At 42.6% G+C, this 11,277-nt stretch overlaps 1 protein-coding gene across 4 annotated transcripts; it reads left to right on the plus strand.

The window, feature by feature from the left end:
- Nucleotides 1-184: 184 nt before the first annotated feature.
- LOC107078451 (Fc receptor-like protein 5) lies at nt 185-10,573 on the plus strand. Of its 4 annotated transcripts, none has more exons than XM_015355970.2 (10): nt 185-331; nt 1,961-1,987; nt 2,819-3,112; nt 3,391-3,690; nt 4,984-5,232; nt 6,709-7,008; nt 7,753-7,854; nt 8,914-8,938; nt 9,388-9,473; nt 10,064-10,573. In XM_015355970.2, the coding sequence occupies exons 1-9, from the start codon at nt 292-294 to the stop codon at nt 9,458-9,460; spliced, it is 1,410 nt and encodes a 469-aa protein (XP_015211456.2). In that variant the 5' UTR covers nt 185-291; the 3' UTR covers nt 9,461-9,473; nt 10,064-10,573. The 4 variants fall into 4 exon arrangements, 3 of the variants coding, with proteins under 3 accessions (XP_015211456.2, XP_015211457.2, XP_015211455.2); XM_015355969.2 differs by having other exon boundaries at nt 187-331; nt 4,984-5,256; XR_001479384.2 differs by lacking the exon at nt 8,914-8,938 and having other exon boundaries at nt 4,984-5,256.
- Nucleotides 10,574-11,277: the final 704 nt, after the last annotated feature.

An 11,277-nucleotide genomic window follows, 5' to 3' on the forward strand; every position in this document is an offset into this window, starting at 1 on the left:
TTCTTTGTCGTTTTTTGACAAGTTGTAATACTCAGTGCTGGTTCATCATGCTTTTACTCAGTTTTGGGTTGAACTATGAGAGCCGCACAGAGCCCCTGCTATCTGCACAGTGCAAAAGGAGAGGTGGTATATATCATGTGTGCACAGTACACTCCTATTTTCCTTGGAAAGTGAAGACTTTATATTACTGCAGTAGAGTTGTCTTTTGGAGCTGACACTTGCTGTCTAGCATAAAGAGTGAGAGCAGAGAACTGGGGCAAATTCTGTTCAGAGTATATTAGTATAACTGTAATGAAGAATACACTTCTGGAATGTCTTCCGATGATTACTGGTAAGTGTGCCACTCGATTAGCCAGATGGAAATTTAACTGTTGTCACAGGGACGGTGACATATGTTAATTTTAAAAAAAACTGCTTGGTTCTGGCTGGAAAACAAAAAAATTTACGTTGATCTTTTTTTACTTTTTTCTTATTTCTTTCAGAAAAAGGACAAAATATATACCAAAAATGGAACAATTTAAAACATTATTTCTTTCTACAGAGCCATACCGAAATGTTTTATTGATTCGTGAAGTTGTACAACTTTAGAAAATGTCCTGAAATGTTGCAAAATTATGAAATGTGATAGCATAGTAGCATTCAAAATTTCATAAGAACAACTATCTAGAAATGTACTTGAAAACAATAGATTCATGACATTGCTGCATTCTCTTATGCCACAGTAGTTTAATGACTTTGGAATATAAAGAGAGAAAGTCTATCAGAAGAAGTAACAAAGTTCTACATTCTGGTTTGAAACTCCTATAGTTTTCCTACTAAATATATAATTGAACATAATTTACATCTGTGGGAAAGCAATAAATGTTAGGGAATATACTGTAATTAATAGTGTAGAAATTAAATACAATTAAATTGCTATTCAGATATTGATTATCTGGAATCAGTTCATGGAAAAGTGACCAAATATATTCTTGTATTTAAATAGTTCAATCATTTTGGTTAAATATTTTAGTTAAAAGGACAAACAGAATGTTAGGGTATATACTACTGGAATCAGTTCATGGAAAAGTGACCAAATATATTCTTGTATTTAAATAGTTCAATCATTTTGGTTAAATATTTTAGTTAAAAGGACAAACAGAATGTTAGGGTATATACTGTAACTAATCGTGTCGAATTTAAATCACATTGTGTGACATTAAAATTGAACTCTAACAAAGTCTCATTTGGAATATTTGTGCGAAAAATTCTAGTTGCAAAGAAAGATTGATTCTCTCGAATCAGTTCATGGTTAAGGGAAAATCTGACCTTAGGAATACAAATAGAAACGATGTGGACAGAGTGCAAGCATGTAAAACTGAGCTCAGGAATCACGTCTTTTCCATACTGTGGAAGTATGGAAAAAAAACCCAGCCATGCTGTGGAGGCAGATTTTAACAGTCTGTTCCTTTCAAGAAACAGCTGGTTGGGATCCTGAAATCAAATATCTACTAACACCTGAACTGGTTAGTTATTATTCCAGTGAGTCTATTTGAATGTATTTGAACACCTGCTGCTATGACAAAGCCTTCTAGTCATGTCTTATTAGATATTTTCAAAGCTCTCTGCCTCCTTTCTCATTTCCAACATTTTTCAGTTCCAGTTCCGTTTATTTGTCATATGCACAAGTGCAATGAAATGCTTATTTGCATGTATGCTCCAATTCAAAAGATAAATAATGTACAACTTGAATGCAAGTCGGCACAGCCAGTGTCCAAAGCAAAAAAAAACAAACACGTATTACAGTATTACAGACTCCCAAATAGGATATGAGGTGCTGTGGACAATGTGATGTCATGCAGCTAAAAATGTTCATAGTATTGTACCAACGAGCTGCTTTCACAACTCTGGATACTTTTTTTTTCTTCAGATAACGTCACTACAGAGTAAGTATTTTCTAAATTGTTTTCTTTTCTTGTAGTTCTGGCTTCTGTCTGCATCAGCACCTGTAAGTACAGTTATTATTTTTGTTCAAATGTGTGAAACTAGTGCAGTGGCGCAGTGGTTAGCATTACTGCCTTGCGGTACTGGGGCCCTGGGCTCATTCTCAGTGCTGCCAGCAAGGAGTTGATATGTCCTTCCCATGTTCACGTGGGTTTCCTTCCACAGTGCAGAGATATGTTTTGTATCACAATAAACAAATCCCAATAATTACACACTCATGCAAAGTCATGCAATCGCTACCACACTACAATGGTTCTTAAAAAGAGTAATTGTCCTTTATCAATCAGAGCAAGTGGGTGCTGGGGCTGGATTTGCACAATGAAAGATTCCCTCCAAGCCCTGCCACTTGCTGTTGTCTGTGCCTTTATCCTGTCCCGGCTCTGAAACTGCTTTTGGTTGTCCAGTCCTCCGCAGATACTCAAAGGAATAGGGATTTCCTCCTTAGTCCCTGCACAGGACAGGGCCCACTGTCCAAAGGTATATTGGTAGGTTAACTGGCTTCTGGGAAAACTGGCCCTGGTGTGAGTGTGTGTGGGTCTGTGTGTGCCCCGTGATGGACTGGTGATGGACAGGATGTACCCCACCTTGCACCTGTTGCCTGCTGGGATAGGGACGGGCTCCCCCATGAGCCTGTATTGGCTAAAGCGATTAAAAGATGGATGGACTGATGCAAAATGTGAGAGGTATTCCGTTGGGATATTCTCATCACATTACATAGGTTTAGTCAAACTAATCTGCATGGTTCGATTTCAAAACGCAGCTGTGTTATATCCACGGGAATACCGACTGACCCGCTTAAAAGAGATCTCTGCTCTTCTGTTGCTTGTTCTTGAAGGTGCGTCAGCTTTGCCGAAGCCCACTCTCAGAGGGCCAGATGCTGCCCTTTTGGATGATGTCATAGAGTTCAGATGCGAATCAACCGAAACGCAAGAGGCTGTTACATATGTCCTACTGAGAGACAATGAGAAGTTGTCACCAGTGGCGACACAAGCTTCATTGAGAAACCAAACGGCTTTGTTTAACTATGTGGTTAAGAACGACTCTGATGGGTACTACATCTGCAAGACATTTGTGGAGAACAGCACCATCAGCCCACAGTTTAGCAACAAGATCCAGCTGCGAGTGATAAGTAAGAGTGGACATATGTGCATTTCTAGTCTTATGCATTGAGCTCCTGAACACTCTATTAAATAGCTACTTTTGTTAATATGGTCAAACAGAAGCTGTTACAAAAACCTGCCTTGAAACCTTGAACAGCAGTACAGGCATTAAGTTTTAGTCAGTGTTTTACTGATGAACCCTAATGCTGTAGCTGCCAAGAACAAAGACGTTTTGGTAGATTGTATCTTGTCCTTTTTTTTGCCGTACTGATCAGCCATCTTTGCGTTTGTGGATGATGTCCCACAGTTCCTGTGTCCAGAGCGAGTGTTGTGTCAGACCCTGGACCAGATTGGGCTGAGCTCTTCGAGGGAGACACTTTGACCCTGCGCTGTGAGGTGCTGAAAGGCAACCACCTCTCCTACGAGTGGTACTTCAATACGAGCAAAGTGTCGAGCTCAGCAGCTCACAGGTTGGTCAATAACATGATGGTTATTGACAGAGTCAGCGTTCAGCAGGCAGGAATCTACTCCTGCATTGCAAAGAACCAGGTCAGCAACTCCAGCCAATTCACCTCTGCAAGCACCAACCTAAAGGTGATCGTCAAAGGTAAAATGCAACAAGCCTGTGTCTTGGCAACATTGAAAGAACATGAGAAAGTTTACACACGATAGAAGGCCTTATGGCCAATCTCACCCATTTAGCAGAAAGTAGCCTAGTCGATCCAAGGACATCGCCTAGCCCTTTCTATGGTTGTAGGTTAATGACTTCAGTATAGCAGGGCTGGATAGCTGATTCTTCAACCCCACCACCCTTTGCTTAAATCAGTCCCCCTCTCTTTCAGTTTTCAACATTATTAATTTGTGAGATATACATTTTTATCCAAAGCAACTTACAGATGGTGCAATTCTATGTTTTTTTACAAGTACATTTTGAGTTCCACAGCTGGGTTTGATGGTTAATCAGTGTTCCTTTTTTTTAAGAACCAGGCCCAATAAACTACAAAGGTCAGTAGACAGGGTTGTAGCGAGGAGAGATTTCTCAGAACTCTCAGTCCAAAATATATAACTCTCTCTATACCCTGCCCCACATTCAGTCACCAATGGTAAAAATACAGCAAGTATGTGGAAAGCAAGCGCTTCCTGATGCCACCTGTGTCTCATGTGTGAATTCAGCAAACACCAGCTTAGCATGCTTAGGGTCGTGTATAAAAAAGCTGGACAGGCCTGGTTGTCTATCATTACGGCTAGAATGACTGCAAGGGTGTAGATGGGGGATTGCTGGGACATGTTTGGTGGGAGCTCGGTCACCAAGATTGCTGATGTTTTTATAAGTAATGCTCTCTTAGGTAACGTCAGCATGGAACCCAGAGGGAAAGACTTTCAACCTACTTCAACCAAGCATGATCCGACGAACAGTACTCGTGGAATAATGAAGCTGCTTTCCTCCTGCAGAATTCCAGATGCACATGACGACCCAGCACATTTATAAGTGACTTTTTGTTGGTGTTGCCAGATGTTTGTTCAGGGCTGTAGGGCAAAAGTGTCCTCACCTGGGACTCGAACCTACAACCCTGTGGTCAACACCAGCAGACAGTCATTCAGAAGGATGGTTAGCCTTCTCAGTCCCATTCTGTAAAAGTTAATCAAAATCTTTAACATTAAACAGGGTTCGAAGAGAAAAAAAGTTTACTCAGATACAGATTACGGTAAAGAAAAAATCTGACTCAACTTAATTTAATTTTTTTGAAACCCTCTCAAATGCTGGTTTTTCAATGCTGGTTTGACTGGTTTTTAATGACCAACATTTAAAATAGGTTTGTTAATTGATTAACAATTAAATGAGAGCACCTCTGGCGCCTTCTCTGATGTATTCAACAGCAACTTTCTTCTTCCTTTGTAGTGCTTGTGTCCAAGCCCGAGATCTCATACGCAATAATTAAAGAGGACTCGACCTACTGGGCCAATATAATGTGCAAATCAATCAGAGGAACCCCCCCAGTAACCTTCACACTCTGCAGTGATGCAAACAGCAGCTTTCCCAACGTCACCACAGACACCCTGAACGCCACCTTCTCCGTGCCCGTCGCCCTGAACCAACATGTGGGGGATTTCTTCTGTGGAGCCACTAATGGGGCAAAGCCAGTGTTGGGTAAATCTGCAAGCCTGGAAGTGGGTATGAACCTGGCACGCGCCCTGTCTTCTGTTGATGTGCTTTATTATTCATCATCGGTACTCATCACGTGAGCTGAAACACGTCGTCACGGGTTTGGTAGTTACAGTAGTGTTACCACCTCGCAGCCTGATCTTAGTCAGATCTCAGAAGCTAAGCAAGGGCCAGGCCTGGTCAACCCAGGGACTCCTCTATGGATAGATAGGTTGCTGCTGGAAGTGGCGTTGGTGGACCAGTAGGTGGCACTCTTCCCTCCAGTCCAGTATTTTCACACTAGTGACGTTGTACTGTAGGAGGTGAAACCACAAACCCAGGAACGGCTGCTTGATCATTACTGTTCCTATGGCACTGTTCCTGCTGCTGTCACCGATCCCAGTGTCCAGGCAAAAGATTGCAGAACCTGTCTTCCTTAAATCTTCCCCTTCATGGGTTGAAAGGGAGAAGTCATTTCTTACTCCTCCACCTGACCTGTAGTGTAGTGGGGCTGCAGTGCCCAAAGCCCAGGTCAGTGGTGGTTAAATGTGAGGCACCTTAGGGTCTTTCAGGGTGGAAAGCACTATTAAAATGTAAGGAATTATTACTCTTACTCTTACTCTTACTCTTACTCTTACTCTTACTCTTACTCTTACTCTTACTCTTACTCTTACTCTTACAAGTAGGGAGCTGTGTCTGTATGGCTGCAAAGGAACAGGTAGAGGGTTATTCCATGCTGAAAAGAAAAGTGACACAACGTTCCAGCTGTGGAGCCTTCACACACAACTGAAGAAGGCTCCACGGCTGAAAAACTGCTCTGTTTTCTTTTCAGCATGGAATACCCCTCTACCTGTTTGTATTCCTATTAATGTGGAGTTGTCTGTGATTTGAAAAAAATAATTAGTTTCCACGATGCCTTTAAGAATAATGTAATCCTCCAAAGAGCGGACTATCACATTTATGTATACAAAAGTATGCATTTAGTATACATTAATTATACAAGTAAAGACATTTAATAAGAGCTTGGTTGTAAATTAAAATGAATGCTTTCGGTTGCAAGCTTAGTTAGATTTTTTATTTCCATCGAAATAATCCAACTGCATGTTGAGTGGAGACGGCCGTAAACCAAACGTCTCTTCAATTAAAGACCAAAAACACTGGTCTTGAATGTTGCCTACGAATCAATCAAATTAACATGATCTCTTAATCAGAGTGGATGAGGATCCTGATGAGCAGAAAAGTGATTTTTGTGGAGGATGTGTTGCTGCTCTCCGTGTAAATTCATCCAGCTGTAGTGTCTGAAGCGACTGTAGAAACTTTTGTTGCATTTGCGAATCAGTTCTGGGTGTGAAAACCTTTTAAGATGTGAAAGTGGTGCAATTTTTTTAACGTACCTGTATTAATTACGTCATGGCATTTGCAGGAGATCGTGGTTCATTTGTTCATTCACTCACCTTCCACTGTTTTCCTTCATGCCCTCAGTTCCAGTCGGCGGGCAGGTGAGCCTCCAGGTGACCCAGCTTCTTGACGAGAACTTCAGCGTTGTGGGGGTACAACTCCTCTGCTCTGTGGAGAGAGGGAGCTTTCCCAGGTTCTCCTGGTTCTTCAATGGATCCCAGGTGCCGGAGAAGGGCGATTTTCACGCTGTAATGGAGCAGGGCAGATCCCTCATCCTGTTCCCTCTTGTCTCAACGGACAACAACTCCTATCAATGCGCGGCCAGCGACAGCTTTGATGACACTCAGCAGATAAGGAGCGTTCCTCGTTCTATTGAATTGAGAGGTACTAAAGATCTTTCAAAATTCACTCATTCGTGAAAATATATAGTAGTAAACAATAATTCATTAGTTATTCTATTTTTGATTTGATTTGCCTGTTTTGTGTGTTTTGTAAGAATATTCTTTCTGATTAGTGTATAAAATACTATGTGTTCAAATCACAAGAGGTTTCTCATGCGGTTAGCCCTGTCTAAATTGTTTCAGTGACCGAGCCTTAAAACCTAAAGCCTTACAACATTGAATGACTCTCCTGAAGAGCTCAGGCGCTCTCGCAGTCTGTGAGAGAGGCACGGGACTGTTGTTATGGACCTGCTGCTTGTAATAAAACAGCCTTCATTCTGGATTCTTTGGGAATAAACACTGATTGTACAGTCTTTTCATGGAGCGTTCATGGCGTTATTACGACTCATCCGTAGTTACAGAGCTCTTAATGGACGTTCAGAGGAACAGCCCCAGTCCCATCCTCACTGAATCATAAGTATTAGGTGTCTCACACACCTTCCAAGGTTCGGAAATAATTCTGCCTTTTGCTTCATCTTGATTGGGGTTGCCCAAAATTAGCCATTTAAAAAGATGAATCATGTCAAGCCTGCATTCATTTATTGCATGTGCTTGAAGGGGTACAGTTTCTCAGCAAGTGTTGAATGCAGTGTTGGACCGTATTTTTTCCTACTCCACCTGCCTCATGGTGGCCCTCAGGCCTGCTCTGCACTCCTCTCCAACAGCCTTGGCTCCATTGTCTTCACAGATGTTTACCCTTTCTCCATGGAGACGATTGCTATAGTGTTCAGCATCTTCCTCTTCCTCATGGTTCTGGTGGCTGCCTGCTGTGTCGTCCGACTCCGGAGCAGTAAGTTTATCTCCTCCTCTACCAACCTGTTTCAATATTTCTACACAATATCACTCGGTCCCGCGCGTGAAACACACAAAGGTATAACTCGCTTTAAAAAGTGTGCTAGTAAAGTATCTTAATTTAGCACACTGTATGCATTATGGACAGACACCAAAGTCAGGGAAAAGGCAGAATCTGCAGCTGTATGATATCTTATCAAGGTAATGTGTGACAAAGCTACACTCTGAACTAGGGTAGACGACACGTTGTCATTGGTAGAATTTTGATATACTGCTGTAATTAGAGAATAAATTCTTCTTTCTCTGTAGTAGAACTGTTGTCAACTTTCTCATTCGCAATCCAAAATACTTCTTTCTCGGGACAGGATACCTCTCTCTCAGAAATACTGGGTGTGAGCGAGTGTCTTTTTAAAAATTCTTCCAGGCGGTTGTGGAGGAGGTGGAGGAGACAATACCCTGTGCCCTCCTTCAGGCACTGCCCGAACAGAAATTGAAATTTAAGCGATCATTTGGTTTCTGGGGCACTGGGTTCGAGTCTCAGGCTGCTACCAGCATGGAATTTGTATGTTCTTCCCACGTTTGAGTGGATTTCCTCCCAGTGCTCCAGTTTCCTCCCATGGTACAAAAACGTACCGGTAGGTAAATTGGCTTCTGGGGAAACTGGCCCTGCTCTTTGTGTGCCCTACAATGGACTGGAGCCCCATTCAAGGTGTATTCTACCTTGTGCCCACTGCCTGCTGGGATAGGGTCCAGCTCTCCCTTTGTTCCTGAAGAGTATAGAGTATAATGCAAAATGATTTCATTCAAAGTTAAAATAAGGTGAGGCTGTCACAGTGCTGTCACTCCCCAGGATTCTTCAAAGCAAGCCCCCTGTGCTTGGGGGCTGGCCTGTGGCATTGCTGGCTCTTTCGCTGCTGTTCTTGTCAGACACTTCAAAGTGACTTTTCACTCCTAGTCTGACTTGTGCCGCCCTCGCTCACCAGTAACTAGTCTGCCCAGTGGACTCACACTCATAGTCTTGGACAGTGGTGAGTAACACTGCTTATCTGTCTTCCAGGGCCAGAGCATGCCAGGAGGCCCAGGTGAGTGAGACAGGTATGGTGTCTAGCGAGTGATATGGTGTCTCAGGGCTCAGTGCAGAGCATCTCTCACTACCCTGCACCGAGATTCCCTGAGTGTGAACTAATGACAGCGCCTGTGCCGTCTGTGTAGAGTGGTATCCTCTTCAATTAAGTACAAATTGATTTGGAGGGCATCCTAGGGCTTCTTATTTAATCTTCTGAATTACAGAGACTGTTTTGTCTTTGGTTAATCTGCATTCTTTTCACTGTTTAAAACCTGTTTCTTTAGCCAAACGTAAGGAATGAGAGGCTTGAATCCATCTGTCTGTCTACCAGTCAACTAACGATACAGGACTCATTTTACCCATTACTTTTCACTCTACAGCTAAACAACTCTCTCTTTTATGGGTATACAGAACTGCCTCTAGCTTTGAAAGTTAAGATTTCTAACAGGTTCTCTTCTATGACAGATCCTACTCACTGGGGCTGACAGCCTTTCCCACTAGCAAGGAAACAAGTCAAACAGATTATGTTAGAGAATGAGGCCCAGGAGCAGGTAAAGTGTTTCATCTGTTCAGCATTGACAACCACTAAACCACCAGCACCACCAGCACCACATACAAATCATTTTCCACCACAAACTTGGCCACTGAGGCTCTAAAGAACACCTCCCCCAGAGACAGCCTCACGTGTCATGGTAGACATCCCACCTCCAGGGGGCGCTCTGAGACCCGATCTATCTCGTTTTCTTCATTTAAGGCGTAAATCAGGTTGACAGGTTGTCACATTGTCACGCCTGCACGGCAAATCACTTGTCACCTGGTTCGTGTGAACAAACCCTTGTGTGTCTTCCCTGACATCTGCCTCCGGAGTCTGTAATCCGTTCCTGCCGTCAGGCCTAGGGTCCGAAAATGGACAGTCAAAGACCACCATTCATAACACTCACCGCTCCAAAGGTGAATGGAGCGAGCCTGGGGAATCAGCTGAGGAAGATGTCAACATGATTTAACATCCAGGTTCATCAAAGTGTGGTTACTATTCTCCACTTCATGGCATCAGCACACACAGGGCCGATTCTCCGACAAAGTGTGCACTGTGAGTTGCTGTGGGCTCAGTCTTTTCTTTTCCTTTCTGTTCTCTGTCTAGCTTGAAGAGCCGTCATCTGATCTTGCGTGCAAAGAAGCTCCTGTAACTACAGCAACGTGCTGAAACATGAAAACGGAGACGTGGAAAGAACCTGCATCACCATGTCAGACAGAAGACATTTGCTTTTGTGTCTTTACTTCATAAAAAACAACTTTCCCGTCTTTTCGTGCACAGCTTGAGTTATCAACTCAAGAAATCAACATGTGTTCTACACCATTAATAAATTTAAATTTAAGAGGTCTGACGTTTGACCAGTGGTTGTGTTCATGTTCTTAAGAACACTGATACAACACATTCATGGTCTGACACCTGTAAAATCTACAGTAAGTCATTGTAATGAAATAGATCTATAGATGTAAGCCTTTCTAATTAATCCAATGCAATACTGTAAATACCTGACTGTATCTTACTGTGCAAAAGAAAGTGTTTGGATAGATATTTAGTTATTTCCTATATAAGGCAGAATTGATAAAATAATTAAAAAGAGGACTATAAAAAATTCTAACTAGAGCATATAGTCTCTTTATTGTGCAAGTGTCAGACCAAAGAAGAACACTTTATTGGCCTATACAATTTCTTGTATTAGGTATTTGTCTTTTCGTATACCCCAACTTGCTCTCCATGAGACACAGACAGGGAGAGAAGCTTGGGGTCAGTGCAGGGTCAGCCATTTGTATGGCACCCCTGGAGCAGTTGGGGTTAAGTGCCTTGCTCAGGGGCCCAATGGAGTATGATTCCTCTGCCAGCCGCGGGATTAAAACCAGTAACCTTCCAGTCACAGGCCTTAGCCACCGAGACTCCACAACGCCCAAAGACTTAACAAAGGGTGTGCTTTATGTGTTGTAAACATTGGCTGCAGAATCAGAACATCCATTCACTTTTCTAACCACCTCATCCAGTTCAGGGTCACAGGGGCACTGGAGCCTAAGATGGCAAGTCACATACACAATGCAGAGTGGATTCCAGTCCATCACAGGGCACACACAGAAACAGACACGCTCACTCACACTAGGGGCAGTGAGACAGATGCTCTGCTTGACCACAACACAAGAGACAAACTACAGTATTTGGCTCCCAGGGCTTTTTGTTTTTGCAAGACCAGCTGCAATTACATATGTAATTAAAAATTAAGAAGAAGAAAAGGGCTTCGCATTTTGCTCTATCGGGTAGTAGAACCGGAAGATATACTCAGAAAAAGGTTTTTCAAGAAAGGG

The sequence above is a fragment of the Lepisosteus oculatus genome, chromosome 9 (genome assembly GCF_040954835.1).
Source record: "Lepisosteus oculatus isolate fLepOcu1 chromosome 9, fLepOcu1.hap2, whole genome shotgun sequence".
NCBI classification, from domain to species: domain Eukaryota; kingdom Metazoa; phylum Chordata; class Actinopteri; order Semionotiformes; family Lepisosteidae; genus Lepisosteus; species Lepisosteus oculatus.